Here is a 24,340-nt window from a genome sequence, read left to right on the forward strand (position 1 = left end):
TTATGCTTTAGCTATTGAAAAATAGCAGATCTACAAGCTCATAGCGCGCCACCGAGTGGCGCGCTATGAGCTTGTAGGTCTGCTGCGGAAATTGCGTAATTGCGGAAATGGTAATTGCGGAAATTGCGGAAATTGGGAAAATGGTAATTGCAGAAATTGCGGAAATGGAAATTGCGGAAATTGCGTAATTGCGGAAATGGTAATTGCGGAAATTGCGGAAATTGGGAAAATGGTAATTGCGGAAATTGCGGAAATGCTGGAAATGGAAATTGCGGAAATTGCGGAATTGCGGAATTTTTTTTCACGACTGACATTTTTAGAATCTGATCTCAGGTCAGAATGGGTCAATCAGACCAGTGTGTGTCCTCCAGTGGAAACCTCGTATGAATCTGATCTCAGGTCAGAATGGGTTAAGAGTGATTGATCACAGGGTTTCCGAGGGTACAGGAGCTAAACTTGAGATGTTCTCTCAACTAGCATAAATAATGTGCATAATTATTACTCATTACATATTTATTCACCAGGTTTCTGTCCAAGCAATGTACTGTAACTGTAACTGTACTGTAATGAAGTGCTCAGTGTATCCATTTCTATAACTATAATTAAATTAGCGGAGGATTTTTACAATTCATTTCTTCCATTCTGTGCAATTTGACTCCATAATATATCACGGCATGGTTTGTGTGGCTGTTGTGGTGGCTCTCTGATTTATATTATTCATAGCAAGAGAGAGGATACATTTTTGTGGTTATATTTTACCATATTAAAAAATACCATGCTAATCTTCTCTAGACAGCAGCCATTACCATTAATAATTTTCAGCTGTTTTTCCTGCATCTCAAGATTAGATTCCGTTAGGTTTTAAATTGATAGGGGGCTCCAACCACTATGTTTTGTTTTTTTTAGAGAGATTTGGGGGTTTGTGAGAAATGACCGTTAACCTTTAAAAGTGTTTGTGTATTTTTCATCATTTGTCCATTGTATAGTCATTGTTTTTTACATTTTATTTTTGATGAGTCAGGGTTCAAAGGTTGTGTGAAAGGAAGGTGTTTCTGTCTCGTAATAAAACAAAAAAGGCTTGAAATGTAAATATACATTGGGCCAAAAAATAATTTGATTTACAAAAAAAGAGATGTGGTTGAATAATATATGACTTCGCAGGAAAATCCTGAGTGTTAAAATGGGGTCCATTTTGGGTTCCGTTTGTTGCGCTCGAGAGTTGAATTAACACTGGGAATTTTACTGTGTAGTTGTTATATAGTTACTTAAAAGGTTCGAAGGGTCTTGATATTTCAACTTAAGGGGGAACGAAAGATGTTTTCATACGAAGTCTATTCTATATTCCATTTTTCCATTGTACTCGTTGTTGGTGTTGTTCGTGTTGTCTTGAACATTAGGGTCGTATGGAAAATGTAGTGTACTGAAATTCTCTCCTCTTTCAATAAAACACGCTTTATTGATGCAAAGTACAAACTCGCCTTATAGCCTGTCTTTTGTTTTCAAACTTGGAACGTTCGCCTGCAGCCACTTAAAGACTCAAAACAACATTATCTTGGTGTTAAAGTTAAATCATTATTTCATAAAAAGCTAGGTTACATTTACAGATACGTATTTTCAAAGTTATGAACCCTTAAGGGAAATACTCACATTGGATGTAGTCCCACAGAAACCTATAGACACGGTTTGGAACACATATCAACAGACTGGGTGTTCTGTTCATTTATCCATTTAACTCCCAACGGTGTATATGGTACAGTTAAATGTGGTGATTTTAACATAAATTAAATAAAGTTAGATCTGTAACAGGTATAATCTGTTTGTTCAGTAACAGGAGTCTCTCCAGCTCTTCAATAAACAGATCATGTGGCGTGCATTCTTAGTTTAGACTAGTCACGGGTTAAGGTTATAGGTTTAGGTTTAGGTGTGCTGCCCCGTGGGAGGTTAGGTTAGACTAGTCATTGGTTAGACATGGGTTAAGGTTAGGTTTAGGTGTGCTGCCCCGTGGGAGGTTAGGTTTAGGGCGAGGGTTTGAGATAGGTTGTAGTTGTAGGACTAATGACTGGTCTAAACCAATGACTAGTCTAAACTAATTATGCACCCCTGGATGTCAAAGCGAGTGAACCCCACAAAGACAGCCTTGTACCTGTTGTTCCAGGCTTAGTTCCATCACTCTCTCCTGATTGGATAAAATTGGTGTCCCGACCTGAATTACTTTTCTTTTTTTCCCTGTTTTTACTAAAGAGCCGCCCCCCCCCTGAGCTATACTCTAAGAGCCACTGAGTGGTAAAAAACGACCTTATGGCCTTCATAGCCCATACATCCAGACATAGAAAAGTCATGTTTGATTGCATTGTGCACACACACACACACACACACACACACACACACACACACACACACACACACACACACACACACACACACACACACACACACACACACACACACACACACACACACACACTCTCTCTCTTTGCCCGTCATAAACCATTTCTACCTCCCCATGCAGACACAATTGTCATCACTGCATCGTCAATGGGTGAATTAACCGCTTTATTCCATTGCTGGCATCATCTGTTCATCTAAAAGAACCAACAAAAACAAACAAAACGGGAAATATTACATCTTTCATGGCATTCATTTAAATGAAAAGAAGAAAAGAAAAAAAAAAAGATTACCTAAAAATCCTGATATTATGTACAAAAATAATCTCACCATGTCCACAAAAAAAAATGGCACTTCGTTTTCAGATAATGCTGAGAAGTCCAACTGGGTTCTGGTTCTGGAGAGAGCTGGTTTGATTTGAATGTCCAGTCTTCAATTTAACCCATTCTGGACTGAGGTTTATTAAAAAAAACGGCTTCTAACAGTTTTCTGAAAAACCCCATGTTTCTATGTCAGTGGTGCTCAACCTTTTTCATGTCAAGGACCCCCAGAATTATCTCTGTTGGGCCACGGACCCCCCCCCCCCCCCCCCCATCTCAAAAGAAACGAATATTTTAGTTAAAAATGTTCGCTCTGAAATATATATTCAATGATTCGCGCCACATTTTAACGATTTTTCAAAAATAGCAGACCTTACAAGCTTGTAGATCTGCTATTTTTCAATAGCTAAAGCACAACATAATGCTAACAACCAAAAGGGGTTCCCGCCCAGAATGGGTTTAAAACACTGCTTCTCCAAGACTTGTGTCGATAAGTATGAAGTCAACAAGATTAAAAACAACAACAAAAAAAAGTCTAGTCTAAGTATTAAAAAAGCGATCAGTCAAAGATGATGACCTAATCTGAGTCAGAAGTCAGACTGGGCGTCACAATATAGTCGCTGAAATGGTCATAATACCGCAATATTGTTATTCCAGATTTTCAGGGCTGAGTGATTATGGTAAATAATCTTGTATTGTGTAGTTTATAAGAACTACATTCAAACCATGGTGGGTTTTTTTTACTGCCTGCTTGGCCTTTTTTCGTTCATGTCAAAATACCATGAAACTATTTATTTAATCTTTAAATATGGCATTTATCTGTTGATTGCTTATTGGCACAGCATTCTGCTAAAAGGTGCAAATAGTGTTTTTGATGTACATCAACATATTGTCCATATTGTAGTGAAGTATAAATCTATATATAAAGTGTATCTTTCTAACTATTATTGAACTGTTGATTGTCTGTACAGTAAGTAAAGTACATACTTTTTTTTTAGGTTTTTCAGGCAAAACATCGTCTAAAAGTATGTGAGAAACAGAATTCAGTCCATCATTAGTCTTCCAAAACAAAGAAGTGTTCAATAAACTGTTATTTGTCTATGGAAGGACTTGTTCAAATGTTAATTATACAACAACAAAAACAACGATCACTAGAATGTTCCGTTACTGTATACTGGGAGAGAGAATAAAAAGGATTGCGAGAGTTCGAGTTGCACTTAAAGATCGGCACAACGATGCCTGCCTTTACACATTCCAGCTTTACGTCACCATTTAAAAAGTCCATATTGCCACAAATTCCACTGAGGGAACAGAATAATAGTGAATGTTGACCAAGATTCTGCCAGCTTTGCATTGCACTGCAAACAGGCGTCATTCTTATAGGAAGTCATTTAACCTCCTCCTCTTCTTCAGTCTTAAAATGTTAATAATAATAATAATAAAAAGAAAGCAGCCAGAGAGGGGAAAAAAGTGAGTTATCTACACAGTATTATAACATTTTTTCTAAATGCAGTTTCAGTCAATTTGCTAAAATTGACCTGAATCACTTAAGGCACATATGAAACCGCATCGTGTTCTTTTCTATACTGTACATCTCACTCCAATTTGATGAGCCGATTTGGTCAAAAATACAGACATTTTTGACAAAGATTAGAAGTTAGAGTGGAGGGGAAAACCAGGAGCAGACCTAGTGTAGAACACTGAAGGATTCGGGTCAACTAAGTATTCAGGCCTGACGTAGATTTTTTTAAATGTCTTTTTTTTTCATGTTTCTATATATCAGTGGTTCTCAATATTTCATGTCAAGGACCCCAAAAATAGCTGAACCCCCCCCCCCCCCCCATCTGAAAATATGTTGTTCCAGGAACCCTTAAGCAAAGGTTTGAGTTAAAAACTGGAACTCTGAAAGAATATATATATTCAAAGATTTGAGGCACATTTTCACGACTTTTCAAAAATAGCAGACCTATACAAGCTCATAGCGCGCCACTCGGTGGCACGCTATGAGCTTGTATATCTGCTATTTTTTCAATAGCCTAAATTGTAACATAATGCTTTAAAAAAACACCAATAAAGGGGTTCCCCGCCCAGAATGGGTTAAGTGGTTAAATGACATTGGTAAGATGCACTTTGGAGGGGAAAGGAACTGGTTGGAATAACGTGTTCCCTCCACGCGCTACGTCCAACCAGGGAAACTCCTCCCCTGTCAGGTGTAAAGGAGCAACTTGGACACTCAGGCATGAAGGGAGCATGAGTTAAGTCCGTTGCTCTCCCCAGGTTGGCGGAGGGTGTGTAGAGCCCAGGATCACAGTAGATGATTGGCACAGGGGTGAAAAATGGGTTACAAAATCGTGGGATAAAAAATATATATATAAAAAAAAAAGATGCACTTTATTTTCTCCTCCATTGTGGTCCTTGTGGTGGGGGGGGCTGCCACTCCTTGTGGTGGGGGGGCTGCCACTCCTTGTGGTGGGGGGGCTGCCACTCCTTGTGGTGGGGGGGGCTGCCACTCCTTGTGGTGGGGGGGGCAACATGGAGCTGCCACTCCTTGTGGTGGGGGGGCAACATGGAGCTGCCACTCCTTGTGGTGGGGGGGCTGCCACTCCTTGTGGTGGGGGGGGCTGCCACTTCTTGTGGTGGGGGGAGCAACATGGAGCTGCCACTCCTTGTGGTGGGGGGGGGGGGGGAGCGACGTGGAGCCGCCACTCCCATGGCTGCAGTGGCCCCATAAGAGAAGAGTCGCTGGTGAATAATATGTTTCGTTTACATTTCTTTTTTGCTCCGCTCTGTGTTAGCTGGAAGTCCTCTGCTGTGTGTTAGCTGCTCTGTTAGCCGCTCTGTGTTAGCTGGAAGTCCTCTGCTGCTGCTTGAGAATATCGTAGATGTCGTCCACTTTGCTTAGTCTCTCAAAGAACGGGATGAGGTCCAGGAGCTCCGTGTCCGACATGTCGTCGAACCAGGAAGCTACGGGAACCTGGAGGGAGAGAGGGAAAACACGGCACGGAAGAGATTAGAAAACTACTCCATCCCCCTTTTTGAAACTAGCTCCTTGCCACTCGCCATACACACTTCCACTCGGTTTGAACATAGATCACTGGATGGGAGGTGAATCCCAGTGCTGTCTCTATTATTTATATATCTATGCTCAAACCGAGTGGAAGTGTCTAGGGCGAGTGTCGAGGAGCTAGTTTCAAAAAGGGCTGTTATATGGCCCCTTTTCCACCGGGTTGGTTTTTTAGTCCATGAGCCAGATCGAGCTCCAAAATTGGAAAGTTAATTATGAATTGAGTGTAGCAAAACCATACCTATATTATTAGATTGTTATCACCATGAAACTACCCCAATTGATTACTTACACGAAGACAATGATTTATTGTATTACAAAATTTAAATTTTTAGGGCGACAAATTATTTTTGGGGGGGTCCCCAAATTATTTATTTCTTTTTTTGCAACTGAATGGCTGGAAAATGGAAATGGAGAGTACTGAGGGGAGAAAAAAAAAAGATGAGAGCGTACAGCGTTGTCCGGGTGGAAGATGTAGGACGCCGGGGAGTTGTCGATGATGATGACCTTGTTGAGGTCCCGGCCCAGGCGGCTCAGGTCCTTCACGTAGTTCCCTCGGTGGAAAACGCACGACTCGCGGAAGAGGCGACTCCGGAACGCTCCCCACTTGTCCAGCAGGTCGGACACGGGATCCGCGTACTGACCCCCCGGGGGAAAAACAAACACACATGTTGTGAAGACGCTCCGAAATAGCACCCAGTTTGTATTGCGTCTGCGTGTGCGTGTCTGTGCGTGTGCGTGTGTGTGTGTGTGCGTGTGTGTGTTACATTATATGGTTATATTTAAGTGTGTGTTCAAGCACGTGTGTGTCTGTGTTGTATGACTATATATTGCTGAAGCGTAAAAAAAATGAATCTAAAATGCTGATTGTGCGTGTGAAATGTTAACATCATCCATGTAAGCTAAACTAATTAAACAAATCAGAGACCCCAAAGGTCTAAAAAAGAAAGAAAGAAATCGGTTGTGAACTTGTGAACATTGTTAATGATTGAAATTAGGATTCAGAATTAGTCTTATGTATGTACTGAAAGACGGATTCAAATAAAAAGCCTTTAAAATGTAGACTAAGCCAGGATTTGGGCATTACACGTGTTAAAGGTTAAGTGTGTGTGTGTGTGTGTGTGTGTGTGTGTGCGTGTGTGTGTATGCAACACCTCTGTGTTGTATGGCTATAATTAGTTTGGTGTTTTAGGGACCAATTGTAAATCACTCCCATAAAGAATACTACTAGTGTGTGTGTGTGTGTGTGTGTGTGTGTGTGTGTGTGTGTGTGTGTGTGTGTGTCTGCATGCCTGTGTGAATAGGTCAGTGCTCTTAGTAAATCAAAGCTGGAGGAAAATAGCATGCCAGTAAAAAACAAACAAAAAAACACAACACAAAATATATTTCTTTCCCATGCTCAGTCAGCAGCAGAGAGAGATTATCAACAGCCTGTTTTACAACCTGTCAGTCTGGCTGCGATAATATGCTATGGTCACATTTAGACCGGCCAGTCTCTCACCTTGGACAGGCTAGATATTAGATAATATGCTGGTCACATTTAGACCGGCCAGTCTCACCTTGGACAGGCTAGATATTAGATAATATGCTATAGACAATAGATATTGTCTGTTCTGTGATCTAGATGAAATTTAAAACGAAGTTCACTTTCTGTTTTACTGCTCTAAATACGATGACTTAAGGGATATTTTGGTTAATAAGATGTCTTCTATATGTGGGGATTTCCTAGATTTAAATGACTATGTGAAAATGGAGATATGTTTTGCCAAAGGGACTTTGGTTGTAGCAGATTTTATTTGTCAAGCTTGGGAAAGAAGACAGAGTACTCTGTATACATCTGAGGTGTAATATAATGAATTGTGTAATGTAAACATGCTGTAAAATGCATAAATTATGTATTGTAAAACATGCTGTAATTGCAAATGTGAAATGGTGTCTTATAAACCCATGAGGGTTGGGCACAAGGTGTGCATGACACGAAAATAAAGAAACAATCAATCAATCAAATCAATCAATCTATAGTCACATTTAGATCTCAGTCTCACCTTGGACAGGCTAGATATTAGATAATATGTTGGTCACATTTAGACCGGCCAGTCTCTCACCTTGGACAGGCTAGATATTAGATAATATGTTGGTCACATTTAGATCAGCCATAAGTGGTTTAGGGAGTTATCATTGTGTCTTCCTCTGGAAAGAATCACGTATACTAATGGTGGAAACTGAAGTTGTCTAATTGTGTTCTCTGCAGCTGTTTGGTCTTGTTTGTCGTTTGACTCTGTTGTTGTTACCATTCTAAGTGCCATTATTTTATTGTACTGTACTTTTATATGTACGTACTGTATGTTGTTGTTTTGTTTTTTGTTTGTTTTTCATTTTTAAGTAATTGCATTGTATTGTATTGTCTGTATTATGTATTGTTTTGTTGTATTGTCTGTTTGTCCAAAAAAAAATGCAATAAATATATTGTTAAAAAAAAAAAAAAGAGATCAGCCATAATATAATATATTAGTATATTAGATAATATGCTATAGTCACATTTAGATCGTTAGTCTCACCTTGGACAGGCTCGCGGTGAATAAAACACACTCAAACAGCTCGCCCATCCTCTTGAGGAACTCATCGACATGGGGTCGCTTCAACACGTACACCTGTGGGGGCAGAAAACATGGAGGTTGTCAACGTCAGTAAAAAGCCCATTCATTTAAAAAACGCCCGCTCATCCTAAAGAAACATGCCTGATCATCTCCTTGACATCATCCAACGTCAGTTAGTATGAATGAATCTAGCAAATCTTTCAGTTCAAATAATTGACCAAAAACACTATTCATTTCATGGTGATGTTTTATGAATATATATATATATCCACATCCTTTATCCTATTGCCTCTTTTTTCAAGTCATATACTTTTTTTTGTTGTGGTTTTATTTGTTTTTCCTTTATGAAAAAATAGCTATAAAACTTAAACTTTCAATGAAAGGATATATTTCCTGTATTTATTAATCTTAGTCGATGCCGTTGGTCTTGGTTCTGAACCAAGTCATCCGGAATAGGCTTTAACCCCTTTTCAAAAAACAAGCCTATCCTGGATTACTTGAAACAGACCCAAACCCTCCACACAAGGCTCGTTCTTCTGTCTTCCTGGGAGGTACCCCACCCCCTTAGATAGCATTTCTGTAGACTTAGATAGCATTTGATACAGACTTATAGCATGTTATGTAGACAGCATAAGTGCATTGTATGTAGTCATAGCACGTCATAGTACATATGTATAGCATAGTAGTATAGATGTATAGTTTCATTATATAGATATTCCACTGTTACTTTCTTAGCTTACGCATGTTTCATGATAAATGTTTTTATGTGATGTATTCCCATGCTTTTTGTTCTTGCTTAATGTAAGTCGCTCTGGATTAAGAGCGTCTGATAAATGCCTAAATTGTAAATTGAGGTACCGACCGACCAGGACAGACCCAAACCCTCCACACAACAAGGCTCTTTCTTCTGTCTTCCTGGGAGGTACTGACTGACCGACCGGCCGGACCGGCACACACAACAGGGTAACACAGTTACTATTTTAAAGCCACCTGACCGGGCCGATAGTCGCTGCCCGCCGGGCGGGGCCACCGAGACGGGGCCACCGAGACGGGGCGTATCATGCAACTACACGGCCTGAGGCTGAGATTGATGGCGGGTGATTTCTGAGAAGGCATCCAGAGTTTCGTCATGTCGTCAGGCCATGGAAATAGTTCTCCCTGCTGCTGGAAGCCATCAACACTGTCAGGTAAACCCACTAGCTTTACTAAGAGCTGCCGCTGAGAGTGAGACCGCCGCCATCGTCTCCTAGCGTATGTACAGTCATAGAGATAACGTAACGTATGCAATATATATTTTGGTTACCAGACGTAAGGGGGGGTGGGGGGGGGGGTTGAGGGATCCATGCCTCAGCTCTTCAGTTGCATTATTATCCCTGCTTCAGGTCAGACTGAGTAGTCTGGACATGTTTGGACAGCCTTGTTTCAAATTTCAAAATGTGTCAACATTTTTGTTTATTTTTATTTTAAATGCAATCTAGAAGCTCACAATGTGCCGCAGCGCGAATGCGTCCTGAGCTTGTAGAATGGGCTATTTCCGCTTGTCTAGACCTATTTGTTGTATGAAGTATTATTTTAAAGAACCACGTCTTCATCCGTTTTCAACCTATAACTTCATATATAGAACGACCATTCTAAGTTAGTTAGTTAGTGAGTTTATTTATCTCAGTCATTTTTAAACAATACAGTTGAACATTCAGAATGAGGGTTACAATAAAGTTACAGTTTGACTGAAAAGGTTTGGGCTGAAGCCGAAGCTTATCATGAACACAGGGCTGGATCTACCATATGGGGACTTTGGGCACGTGCCCAGGGGCCCTTGGGCATCCAGGGGCCCTCAGAGGTGTTAATCCGGCCCTGCATGAACAGGGTGTTCCGCATTCATTGATTCCAATGAAGAGGAACACCATGTGTTCCATTCGGTTCCTAAAGCTATGGCGATAAGACGACACCAAATTCTGTCTTTACTTGTTCAACGTTTCGGAGAAGAAGGGCTGTGGCTAGTAAAAAGAAAACGTGCCTACTAGTGATATAATCGGTAGGCAGGTTTGTTATTGTATTTATTAATTAACCCATTCTGACCCGAGATCAGATTCTAAAAATGTCTGTTTGAAAATGACAGTTTTCTGAAAAAGCTATGTTTCTATGTCAGTCGTTCTTCGATTTTTCAAAAAAGCATTTCCAGGAGTCCCCAGCCCCTCCCCACCCCCAATACAAATCATAAATGAATACTGAAATCATATAATCATTATGGAAAGTTTATGCAAGTACTATGTAAACTCTTCATTTCCATTTTCCAGCCATTCATTAAAAGAAAATATATATATATTTTGTTTTTTGGAAAATAATTTGGGGACCCCTCAAAATAATTTGACGACCCCCCCTGAGGGGTCGCGACCCATGGGATGAGAAACCCTGCTCTAGGACACAGAGCGAGTAGACAAAAATGGTGCCATCGTTTAATGAAGATTAGGAGTGAGGAGTCGGACCAAATTAAACTAAATTAATAGAAGGTTCAAAATGGGTGAAGATTAAGAAAATGTCTGGAGTTTCCTTTTTTACAAACCAACAAAACAACAAATATATTATGAATATAACTCCATGTTTTAGCACTAAGGAGTCTCAAAAACTATTTTTGATTGGGGGGTGAGACAGCAAGCAATCTTTTAAACAGCTATTAAAAACACAATTGTACTTTATGTCAAGTGTTTTTCCTAATACTGTTTTTCTTGTCGTCTTTAAAAAAAATGTATCCCACGATTTTGTAACCCATTTTTCACCCCCGTGTCAATTATCTAATGTGATCCTAGCTCTACACACCCTCCTGCTAATACTGTTTTTCTTGTCGTCTTTGATGATTTGTTATTTTATGCTTTGTTATTTTTTGTTTTGTTGAATGATGTTTTGATGTCGTTTTATGATTGTCGTTTTTAAACCCATGTCCGTAAAGCACTTTGTAACTGTATGTTTGGAAAGGTGCTGTATAAATAAAATACATTCATTCAAGCATAATAAGTGTGACTTCTATTTGGGTCGATATATTGCACCATAATTATTGTTAATCCTGAAGTTATAGGTAGATATATTATTGTTTATCCTGGAGTTATAGGTAGATATATTATTGTTTATCCTGAAGTTATAGGTAGATATATTATTGTTAATCCTGAAGTTATAGGTAGATATATTATTGTTTATCCTGGAGTTACAGGTAGACAACATGAAGGAGCACGTTGGTGTGGTGTGTGGTACATACCTGGTGAACGGTGCCATCAATCTCCACTGGAATGATAAAATCTGCATTGTTCACCGGCTGTCAGAATGAGAATCAACCACAGAGTTTAAAACATTTATTTTATCCAGTTTTAAATGATAAAATCTGCATTGTTCACCGGCTGTCAGAATGAGAATCAACCACAGAATTTAAAACATTTAAAATCTGCATTGTTCACCGGCTGTCAGAATGAGAATCAACCACAGAGTTTAAAACATTTAAAATCTGCATTGTTCACCGGCTGTCAGAATGAGAATCAACCACAGAGTTTAAAACATTTATTTTATCCAGTTAAAATCTGCATTGTTCACCGGCTGTCAGAATGAGAATCAACCACAGCATTTAAAACATTTATTTTATCCAGTTTTAAATGATAAAATCTGCATTGTTCACCGGCTGTCAGAATGAGAATCAACCACAGAGTTTAAAACATTTAAAATCTGCATTGTTCACCGGCTGTCAAAATGAGAATCAACCACAGAGTTTAAAACATTTATTTCATCCAGTTTTAAATGATAAAATCTGCATTGTTCACCGGCTGTCAGAATGAGAATCAACCACAGAGTTTAAAACATTTATTTTATCCAGTTTTAAATGATAAAATCTGCATTGTTCACCGGCTGTCAGAATGAGAATCAACCACAGAATTTAAAACATTTATTTCATCCAGTTTTAAAATCTACTCCACTGGAATGATAAAATCTGCATTGTTCACCGGCTGTCAGAATGAGAATCAACCACAGAGTTTAAAACATTTATTTCATCCAGTTTTAAATGATAAAATCTGCATTGTTCACCGGCTGTCAGAATGAGAATCAACCACAGAATTTAAAACATTTACTTTATCCAGTTTAAAATCTGCATTGTTCACCGGCTGTCAAAATGAGAATCAACCACAGAATTTAAAACATTTACTTTATCCAGTTTTAAAATCTTAGATTGTCTTTCTATACTGGAGACAGTGAAGCGTTGGCAAGAACAACATGTGGAGCAGTGGAGCTGTGTCATGGGGGAGCCAAAGTAAAGACGCAGGCTCAGCGTCTTGCAAATAACACGACCCTTTGTAATTAATACGGCTCATAATTATAATATACGGTCTGCAGATATGGACCGCAGGGTAATGGGGGTATCTTACAACACTCATAAAATGTCACCTTTATTTTAGTTAGTGGTAAAATAAGCCTCTTAAAATGTTGAGATCACGAATGAAGACATGCTGACAACACGCCGACGTTGCACAGTGAGTCAGTGACCTACGTCAGGCATTATACATTTTCACAATTAAAAAAAAAGAAGACCTACAAGTTCATTCATAGCGCAGCACTCGGTGCCGTGCTATGAGCTTGTAGATCTGCTATTTTTCAACAGCTAAAGCATAACGTAATGCTAGTTAAAACACCGAAAGGGGTTCCCGTCCCAAAATGGGTTAAAAGTGTGCAGTAGTGAAAATGTGATGGAGCTTCGTGCACAAAATGCAGTTGAATATATTGTAAACACACACTTCATCTTGAGAGAATAAGGTATTTCCTGAGAAACAGGGAGAGACAGTTTGATAAGGTTTGGCTGCCCCTTGTCCATTACCTGAGTAGAAACGATTAATAGACAGGATACCATTGATATGGTTGACTGTACTCCATTTTCCTTTCAGATGTTTTCCATGAGCTTTCTATCATCTTATTATATAGTATGCAATGTCACTGAGCAGTATGGGTGGGAGGGTTAAGGGATTTCTTTGTCTTTTGTGTCTATATTTTTTCTTTCATTTTGTTTCATAAAAAAAGTATTTCATATCATAATGTTTGTAATAATTTATAATCTGTTCAATAAAAAGTATTTTGACAAAAAATAATATATTGTAAACACTGACATGAATCCCCCCCCCCCCCCCCCCCCTTTCACTGTTTCAGTGATCAAACCATTGTTTCCGGGAGAATAACTATACAAAAAAGTAATAATGCAACATGTTACCGTACACACAACCGCCCCAAATGTCTTAAACATTACTGTAATTATTGCTAATGGCTACACAAGCTGAGTCTCAGGAACGTGGAACACAAACTGCTTATGCTTTGTTGCCTTCTAACAGCAGGAGAAGTTCACTGAGCAGACATACTGTACAGTACAGTAGGTTTTCCTTTCTTATGAATTAAGTGTCATTTTTTTGTTGCAAATACAACTCTTGAAAACCACCACCAGAGGGCAACGTAATGACCTTAAAGTAACTTTTCCTGATGATAACTTCATCTCCAGACACTCAAAATGTCACATTTTCCGACATGCTATTTCAGTTATGTGTGTCAACCTTAAAATTAGTTTTATGGAGGCTCTTTTGTACCAAACATGGAGCTCACAGGGCCTGACCCTGTATACTCTTGGCCCGGGCGCGAGATCCAGTGACATCCACCGAGGGCAGACGGTGACCCGAGCTGTAGGAACTAAAGGTATGGCATCCTTTACAGCCGTTAGCGTGCTGGCCTTCTGGCATCCGTGAGTTACTGTTCACACATTTGCTACCTTAAAAGGTATCAAAGCGATAAACCACATGAAGTCTATATAGTGTCCCCAATTATTTGCATGACATAATAATAAGGTAAGCAAAGCAAAAGCAAAGTTACCATGTTTACCCTGCAGGGTAACTGGACTATAAGCTCAAGAACTTGTTTATACAGCCAGGCCCTGCTCATAGAACATTTCATGGTAGGGCCGGGGTTCAATGCCTTGCTCAAGGGCACTTCAGCGGTGGTCATTTTAACCGGCCGGCCGGTTCCGGGGATACGAACTTATAGCAAGACCGCTCCGCAAACCGTTCGGCCACCGCTGTACCCTACTGTAGGTGAACATTCAATTAAAAAGAACCCTTACAGGATCACATAATGGGACGTGTTGTTGTGAGCTTAGTAGAAAAGGTAGAACCCAACCTAGAGTCGGGTTCAGCTCAACGCTTCTTCCTAAAAAGGGGGAGTTTTTCCATTACCACTGTCTGTCGCAGAGTGGCTTGCTCAGAGTGGGATCTCTGGCAGTCCTTTGCTCTACATGTAAAGTGTCTTGAGACACTTTGCTGTGAATTATTGACACTTTGATAAAAATTTAATTGAAGGTCATGGGTTCGATCCTGGGCAACGCCATCTCCGTGTATGAGAGTAGCATGGCTTGGGTGTCGTGCGGCAAGTCGTGCGGTTTAAGTCGTGGGAGCTGATGTTCGGTGTGGTGCTCCACCTCAGCAGGTCATCTCCCAGAGGGGTTTATAGCGCATTGGAACAGTGACAAGACTCCTGCGTAATAAAACAATAAGACACTCCCGACCTACTTACACAAGCTCAAGTTGTGAGCTTGTACTGTAGATCTGCTATTTTCTGCTCTCTGTTAAAGTCTGTCTAGATAGAATGATGTTCTTGTGACTGTACCATATGCGTGACTGTACCATGCGTGACTGCTCAGTGGCCTTGTGGTCAGAGTGATGGCCCTGGGACTGGGAGGTCGGGGGTTCGATCCCCGGCCGGGTCAGAGTGATCGCCCTGGGACAGGGAGGTCGGGGGTTCGATCCCCGGCCGGGTCATACCAAAGACGGAAAAATGGGACCCTGCGAGGCAGTCGGCAGTAAATCAGCACGTCGAGATGCCTCACGCTACAGAAACAGGAGATCGGCTCCTGCCCTGTGAACCTCCTGGCCTCAAGGCTTACTTAAGTACAAAGCCAAAGGTCAAGTTTACTAAGGGTTTAAGTGGTTAAATGTCTGAAAATACACTAACATGAGTGTGAGTGTGCTGTCAAACAAGTATATGAAGCTTTAGTAAATCTATGAAAAGTCTGCAAAACTTGTATACAGTGTGTAGTAGTGGGTCTACACACCCTCTACAATATGTAGAGGGTCCCTGCTTCAACTACAATATGTAGAGGGTCCCTGCTTCAACTACAATATGTAGTTTATCCTATATAAACTGTACAAATGCCGCTAAAACGTTACTTATTAGACCCACTTCTACAACATTGCTTTTAATTGATCTTCTATTTTTTGTTATTCATGTCCTCACTGTATTGCATTACTGCTTTTTTTTTAATGTTGTTGCCTTGCTTTTCTTTTATTCTCTATTGTTCTGTAAAGCACTTTGAGCTGCATTTCATGTCATGAAAGGTGCTATACAAATAAAGTTTTATTATTATTATTATTATTATTATCTGCTTAAATCAATATCACAGGAAAGCAGATCTCTCTCTAGAGCATCGAGTGCGTATACAGTAGCTCACATACTGTACTGTATGATTGCGTTTGACTCGCTGGATTGCACAGAATAAATACAATTAGAGAAAATAATACTTTTACTGGAGCTTTGATATTTTTTGTCTAATGATTATTTTTAACCCATTTAGGCCTGACATCGAAATTTTAAAAATTCTTCTAAAATTCACGATTTTTCAAAAATAGCAGACCTACAAGCTCGTAGCGTGCCACTCGGTTGCGCGCTATGAGCTTGTAGATCTGCTATTTTAGTAAGGCTAACCTCACTGAAAAGTGCATTCCCTACTTGTGATCATTTGCCAGTGCTCAAGTATCCATCTGGCAGAGTTACCAGGTTCAACCCAACGGCCTACGGACGCTCTGAGAGATTGTATAAAAGGTGACGTGTGCCAAAACACACGTCGTCATTTAGTGCCATAAACAAGTCCATAGACTTGGCTGGCAAATGATTTACATCATAAGTGCTCTAGACAAACATTGTAATATCCTCAAAGTCCCATAGACTTGGCTAACAAACTGTTTATGTCATAAGTGCTCTAAACAAACATTGCAATATCCTCAAAGTCCCATAGACTTGGCTAACAAACTGTTTATGTCCTAAGTGCTCTAAACAAACATTGTAATATCCTCAAAGTCCATAGACTTGACTGCCATATGACGTAATGTTCAAAAGCCATGCAAAGCAGACCAACAAGGACCGAGTTTCATTGAGAGTCTGAAGGTTAGCGTTAATGTTCTGCAACAACATTAATAAATCGATCAATAAATCAATAAACTATAAATCAGGTTCTATACATGTTTGTCCCCAAGAAAGAATGATCAATTTAAATAAAATATAAGGCCTTACAAAAATAAAAGATGTTTGTGTATGTATGAATAATCTTGATCTTGTCATGATTCGTGAAAGGTTTAAATTAAATCGAAGAACCTTTACAAAAAAATAATATAAATGGGGAAAACAGCGGTACAGTTGAAGGATATACGCATGAAGGAATATCAGGTGCATTTTGGAACATTTCAGTGAAACAAAAAGTGGCAAATTATTAGACCAACGTAGACGCATATATACAGTACATTTTCACTCTGAAAAGGGGTGAACATACAGTATGGCATCACACACACACACACACACCAGTGTATAGGATGTAAACTCTAACATAATTAGAAAGTAGCAGATATCCAACTCATTGTTTAACTGTTTTTTCATGTTTATCACATTTATGTCTTTTTTATTATGTATTGTATGTGGAACATTTACATTGCCTGTTATTTTTTTCATTTTATTTAACTGAACTACTCATTATCATTGTCGATAATATTCTGATGTCATACAAAAAATGCCTAATAAAAACAGTATTAAAAAAAAAAGAAAGTAGCAGATATCCAAGCTGTGGCGACGCGGTTGGGGTTGTGAGTTTGTAAATTTGGTATTTTCGGAACATAGGGTGGTTAAGTGGTTTTTATGAGTGGCCATTTGAACAGCAGTGCCAGGCAGTGATGTGCCCCGGTCCACCACCGCAGCAGTGTGAAATAACACAGGCCAGGGTCGGGTCTGGGTCTGGGTGGGGAGGCAGAATATAGGTCATGGCTGCCGGGGTGGGGGGCTTACCTTGAATGAACTGTGCACCAGCGTCTCATCCAGATCAATCACCACACAGATCTTCCCCGCATCCTTTGACTTCATCTGTGGGAGCAGCGGTTTGGCTGGAACCTGATGAGAGACACACAGAACAACCAAACACACATTATTATATCACATCCTTTGACTTCATCTGTGGGAGCAGCGGTTTGGCTGGAACCTGATGAGAGACACACAGAACAACCAAACACACATTATTATATCACATCCTTTGACTTCATCTGTGGGAGCAGCGGTTTGGCTGGAACCTGATGAGAGACACACAGAACAACCAAACACACATTATTATATCAAACTGGTTATACCGTTAGAACATTAAAAACATGAACTCTGTGGCCACAGTGACCCACTTCTTAACCCATTTAGGCCTGAGAACAGATTCTATACAAAATGGTCTTCTTCAAAAAATCATGACAGTTTCCGAGAATCCTGTTTCTATATCAGTGGTTTTTCAAACTATTTCATGTCAAGGACCCCCAAAAGAAAGTTATATGTAATTGGCCGCCGACCCCCCATTTGACCCCCCAGAAGCAAAGATTTGAGTTAAAAACATTAGCCCTGAAAGAATATATATATATATATATATATATATATATATATATATATATATTTTTTTTTTCAAAGATTTGAGCCACATTTGCACAATTTTTCAAAAATATCTATCTACAAGATCGTAGCGCGCCACTCGGTGCCGCGCTACAAGCTTGTAGATCTGCTATTTTTCAATAGCTAAAGTATAACATAAAACATTAAAACACCAAGGGTTCCATTTTCGTCACCGCTAAACCCCTTATCCCTAAACTTCTTTGCCTTTTTTTTTACATTTTCAACTAGCCAATCTACATTGACACGTTGTGAGCTTGTAGACATTTTAACTATTCAAAAATGTTTAGCAAAATAGTAAAAAAAAAGGCAAAGAAGTTTGAAGTTTAGGGATAAGGGGTTTAAAAGCAGTGACGAAAATGGAGCACCAAAGGGGGGTTCCTGTCCAGAATGGTTTAAAAACACATTTGAACTCTGTGGAGAGATAACAGCCGCCTCACAGTGGGCCAAACATACAAGCATGACCGACGACTTACAAATTGTTTCAGGCCCGCCAGGAATTACCGTCTCAATTTGTAAGCGCCACCGCGCGACATGCATTGGGCTTGTGTTTGTTGTTGCTCTGAATTTGAAACAAACACAACACTGGTGCGATTGTGTTGCTGATCCATGAGGGGGCGCCGGACAGCCGCACACCAGCAGCTGTTGCCCCGTTGATGGAGTGTGTACATGTCACGGTAGTTGTCAAGGGCCTAACTTAAAAGCCCCATCTCTTCCCTCAACAACGTGTTCAGAGCTCAGTGTTGGTGAAACCCACTCCATTATCCCTTTCTGGTCGGGAACCCCCTTTTTTTGGTGTTTTGGCATTATGCTTTAGCAGATCTACAAGCTCATAGCTACATAGACCTACGAGCTTGTAGGTCTGATATTTTTTGAAAAATCGAAAGGACGACTGACATAGTAAACATAGCTTTTTCAGAAAACTGTCAGGATGTATAGAAGACGTTTTTTTAGAATCTGATCTCAGGTCAAAATGTGTTATTGAAAGGAGCTGGCATGAATGAACAGGCTAGTGTTACCCACTACACTGGCCTTTTCACGCGCGTGTGTGTGTGTGACTGTGTGTGTGTGTGTGTGTGTGTGTGTGTGTGTGTGTGTGTGTGTGTGTGTGTGTGTGTGTGTACTACTACACTTGTGAGGCCACAAGTGTAGTAGAATTTAAATGGAGAGGAGACACTTTTCCTGGTCTTCTCTTTCACAAGGGGAAAGCTTTGGAAATGGTTGTTATGGTTATGGTTTTAAAAAAAAGAGTTTTAGAATTAGGTGCATGATGTGCGTCTTGCTATTTTTGGGGTGTGCAACTCCCGTGGCACACAGCAGAACTCCCGTGGCACACAGCAGAACTCCCGTGGCACACAGCAGCTACGCATAACTCTTGGCGGCTTTAGAGTTAGGTTGAAAATGGCACGCGTGTAAGTATGTGTTTGTATCCCTGTAGAGCAAATTAGCAGGTCAAGAGAATAGCAGAGATATCTCCTGAAAGGTTAACAAGAATAGCCGTCCGTGTGCCAGGCGATACATATTTAATGTCACAGTAAAGTAGGACAAGATCATCGAGGATGTATTTTACTGAACCACCACCAAGTCTATTGAAGTTTGCTGTTCAAAGTTAAATGCTCGTCTAATAGGCCTATATTTAGGGGGTAATTATTTTGCGGTGTGGGAAGTTCAAGTCACAGCTGTCCAAACGTGAATCAAAAGAGAGGCTACAAGTGCTTTGCAGCTATGGGGCGCAAAGTCTTTTTGTTAATACCTGCTCCGAGGGTGGAACGCAGTACTCGCATTCACAAGCCTCGGTGGACTCGTCGTCACTGTGCTCCTCGTCTGAATCCCTGCCGTGTTCAGAGTCCTCCTGCTGCTGGGATACGCTGTGGATGATGCTGACGGCGGGTACCGAGGTAATGACGCTGACGGCAGGCCTCGCTGTGGGCTGGTCGTTAGGGGTCTTGCTTCGTTCGCTGACTGTCATGTCCTCGTTTGACACTAAACTTTCACTCAGATCGATGACTTCGATAATTCCAAATTTCGACGTTTTGCTCGTCTCTGGACACTTGCCGTCCCCATTGTCTTTTCTATGAGCCAATAATCGGTCGACAGATGACTGAATACTTATCAATTGATAAGCATAGTATTCTTCCACACCGGGCTCATGAGTCTCTCCGTCGTCTATGAGTGACCAATAATACGGCTCCCTTTCCGACCACAGCGTGAACACAATGTCTTCGTCGTGTTTCTCCTCCTCGCTCGACTCACTCAGCTCACTCGACGTTCTGGTGTCATCGTAGTCATCGTATTGATCGTATTGATGTTCGTACTCGTAGGCGTCGCCTCCGACAAAGATGGCGTTTGCGAGCGGCGCAGACATACTAGGGGTGACGACTTCGCGAGCTTCGCCTTCGGCGTCGACTTCAGGCTCGGCTTCCTCCTCAACAAAAGCCTCTCTGGGTTCCGCCTCGTGTGACGACACCTCTACACAGGTAGTGTTGTCAGAAACACCGGTTTCCACCGGAGGAGACTCCTCGTTGGTTTGCTCCTCAGAGGGACGTCTGCGCGTCTTTCGGCCGCTGGCTTTGATGACGTGGGGTTTCTGCACCTCTGCTTTCATCTGTTCAACGTGCAGGTGTTCGTCCACGTCTCCTCCGTCGAAAATGGAAGCGTAAGGCCGTCGCCGTTGGACAAAATGCTTCCTGCAGTCGTCGTCGGATCGGTCGAAAAAGTCAAAGTAATGCTCGGCGACGATGACGTCACCGGTGGCGGGTTTTCCTCCGTGGCATTCTTCTTCTCCCTCCTCTTCTTCTCCCTCTTCTTCTTCTCCCTCATCTTCCTCTTCTTCGAAGGACTCCCACTGGGTCTGCTCGTCAGCGGAGTCTTCGTCAGCCGAGTCCTCCTCAGCGGAGTCCACCTCCTGAGCCTCTTTCTCTGACTCCACTGAGTCCTGGGAACCAGACGGCTCAGAAGGGAAGCTGCCTTCGGGACAGGTCTTGAAGGACTTTGACTCGCTGGAGGAGCATTCCGAGTAGACGTCCTCCTCGGGGCCGCGGTCCAACGACAACGTCTCATCATCCGTCTGCTCGTAGCGACCGACGGAGGTCTCGTGAGAGTAGCACCGCTCCAAAGTCTCATGCTGTTCACTCGCGTCACTCTGGTGACTCCTCTCAACTTGTTCGGTTGCCTCAAACTGCTCGTTTGTCTCAAATTGTTCATTTGGCTCATATTCAGTCGTCTCAAATTGGTCATTTGGCTCATATTCAGTCGTCTCAAATTGTTCATTTGGCTCATATTCAGTCGTCTCAAATTGGTCATCCATCTCAACTTTTTCATTTGTCTCAAATTCTTCATCTGTCTCAATATCATCCCTCTCAACATATTCAGTTGTCTCAACTTGTTCATTTGTCTCATATTCAGTTGTCTCATATTGTTCAGTTGTCTCAAATTGTTCATTTGTCTCATATTCAGTTGTCTCATATTGTTCAGTTGTCTCAAATTGTTCAGTTGTCTCATATTCAGTTGTCTCATATTGTTCATTTGGCTCAAATTGTTCAGTTGTCTCAACTTGTTCATCTGTCTCATATTGTTCAATTATCTCCAATTGGTTATTTGTGACAACTTGCTGATTTGTCTCACACTGCAGAGTAGAGTCAACATGCCGATTTGTCTCACACTGCAGAGTAGAGTCAACCTGCTGATTTGTCTCACACTGCAGAGTAGAGTCAACCTGCTGATTTGTCTCACACTGCAGAGTAGAGTCAACCTGCTGATTTGTCTCACACTGCAGAGTAGAGTCAACTTGCTGATTTGTCTCACACTGCAGAGTAGAGTCAACCTGCTGATTTGTCTCACACTGCAGAGTAGAGTCAACCTGCTGATTTGTCTCACACTGCAGAGTAGAGTCAACCTGCTGATTTGTCTCACACTGCAGAGTAGAGTCAACATGCCGATTTGTCTCACACTGCAGAGTAGAGTCAACTTGCCGATTTGTCTCACACTGCAGAGTAGAGTCAACTTTCTGATTTGTCTCACACTGTACTGTAATTGTTTCATATTGTTGCTCATAGAGACAGAGCTCAGCCAGTTCACATAACTGTGCGGACGTGTGGCATTCAGCGACACAGTGAACGGGCTGGCTTTCCTCACACCGTTCAGTCACAGAGGGAGTGAGTGTTCTCTGGTCAGGGTCAACGTCAGTGTCACAATTGGAAGAATTGTTCTCTTCCGATAACATGTCATTATTGTTGTCCTCGGAACATTCACACATTTCAAACTGCTCGTCCTCCTGTTCAGACGGACAGCTTTCACAGTCATGGATTATTCCCCCCTGGTTTCCATAGTACTCACATAGCCCAGTGTCATAGTCAAACGAATCCGCGATGGATTGGGTGTATTCGGAGATGTCGGGTATAAATTCCGACTTTCGGCGTGGGTCAAAAGCCTCAATGTCTTCTGTCGACGTCGTCTCTGGCTCGCACTCAAAATATTCAGATTGCTCGTCACGAGCCTCCCATCGCTTCAACAGCATGAGGGGGTCTGTGTAGCCGGGCTGGAAATCAGACATTTTGCATTGGCCAAAAGCCGCCTCACAGTTCACCACCGCTAATGTGTCTGGCTCCGACTCAAACAGCAACGACTCAAACCGTTGATCGGAAGGCTTGCATTGCTGAGATAATTGGAGGTGTCCTGCACAGTGTTCACAGCAGCAGGGGCCACAATGTTCACAACAGGGGCCACATTCCGAGGCCAAGCCGCGGTTAGCGCAGCACCCGGGGGGGTCAAAGCGCTCATTGTGTCGAAGAGCACATTGGCCGAATACTTCGCTCGTCGACGACTCGGAAGCCTCGCAGCGGTCTAGACTTTGGTCAAACTCGAACGACTCTTCGCTGGTGGAGCACTGCAGCTCGAAGCTCTCCAGGTTCTTGTTGTAGCGCGCTGCGCGGGACGCGGCGGTCTCGTGATCTACGAGACCGTGGTGCGCCACCGAAGAAGGGCCCATGAGGCCTCCCGCCAGACGCTGCTGCTCTGCGTACTCCACCAGGGCCTCGATCACCGGCTCGGTGTGTCCCTTCGACGGCTTGCTTAAATCCATCCCTTCCATCGGTTCCATCCCTTCCATAGGTTCCATCGGGACCTTGCAGTGCTCAGCAGGCATGATTTTTAACCAGATGGCTTCACACTTCACACACGTTTTGTTGCAAGAGACTTAAAAAAATCTTTGCTCCGACGCTTTCCAGGCTTTCTTTTTTTAATCTTTCAGTTTCTGAAACATCCTGTCAGAGAGGATCCACTGTCTGTCAGTGCTTTCCTCCCTCCAGAGTCCAAAGTGCATATGGCCAGCAGGTGTTCTGTGAGGTCCACTGAGAACAGGATTCTGACGGGTGGGGGGGGGGGGGGGGGAGGGGGAGTCACAGAGACACAGCTCGCCTGGGAGAGCAAAGAAGCAGCAGCAAGAGCGTTGCACGTTGACATGACAGCATGAGGGGGGGCAGGTTGGGAGGGTGGGAGGGGAGGGGGGGGGGTTGTCACAACCAACACTGAGACCAGCATTAACTACACCCCCTACCAACCACGGCAGGCAGACCGCGAACCAATTTATTTTGGGAGGCGTGACAAATAACTCCTCCTGGAAGATCAAATCTCTATAAAAAGCTGAAGTAGGGCATAAATCTGAGAGCGACACCTGAGAGGGTCTTGACCACTTGATCTCTCTCCCCCGGCCCGCCGTTGGTGGGACGACGGTGGCTGCTATGGCTGAGCCATGTTGTGTAGAATGCGCTCAGTGCAGAAGCCACAGGGGGGGCATTGGGTATGCTGCCATGTTGTGTAGAATGCGCTCAGCAAGAAGCCGCGGGGGGCATTGTCAATTGACCGAGTATGTGTTACCGTTACGTAGACAAAACGGGTCGTTAATCTGTGGCTGAGCAGGCGGTCGGTGTGAAACACCGACTATCTGAACGGTTCGACCGTTCAACTTTACACAGGCCACAATATCACTCGCTACACTCAATATCACTGCACTGATCTATGCAGTGATTTACAACTATGGATATTTTTAACCTTTATTTAGCTACGGAAGGAAGGTCTCCTAAGCACACATGCTTGTTATATTCAGTGCCTTCCCATGTGACACTAACCCACCCCCACCCTCCGATACCCTGATCACCTCCCTGCTAAATCTATTACCTTCCACTAGTTATTGTGGGCAGAGTGCCCAGATGAAAAGCTACCTTTAAGGG

General features: G+C 42.1%; 1 protein-coding gene across 2 annotated transcripts; it reads right to left on the minus strand.

Moving 5' to 3' along the window:
• Positions 1 to 5,186: 5,186 nt before the first annotated feature.
• On the minus strand, positions 5,187 to 23,271 carry LOC308331072 (uncharacterized protein). Of its 2 annotated transcripts, XM_080786209.1 has the most exons (7): positions 19,867 to 23,271; positions 17,481 to 17,582; positions 11,617 to 11,673; positions 8,328 to 8,420; positions 6,223 to 6,408; positions 5,538 to 5,679; positions 5,187 to 5,486 (listed from the first exon to the last, which is right to left on the minus strand). In XM_080786209.1, exons 1-6 carry the CDS (start codon positions 23,254 to 23,256, stop codon positions 5,548 to 5,550), a joined length of 3,960 nt encoding a protein of 1,319 aa, XP_080642335.1. In that variant the 5' UTR covers positions 23,257 to 23,271; the 3' UTR covers positions 5,187 to 5,486; positions 5,538 to 5,547. The 2 variants fall into 2 exon arrangements, with proteins under 2 accessions (XP_080642335.1, XP_080642334.1); XM_080786208.1 differs by having other exon boundaries at positions 5,187 to 5,679.
• Between the last annotated feature and the right edge of the window lie 1,069 nt (positions 23,272 to 24,340).

Source organism: Protomyctophum bolini, assembly GCF_963924005.1.
Source record: "Protomyctophum bolini genome assembly, chromosome: 16".
NCBI classification, from domain to species: Eukaryota; Metazoa; Chordata; class Actinopteri; order Myctophiformes; family Myctophidae; genus Protomyctophum; species Protomyctophum bolini.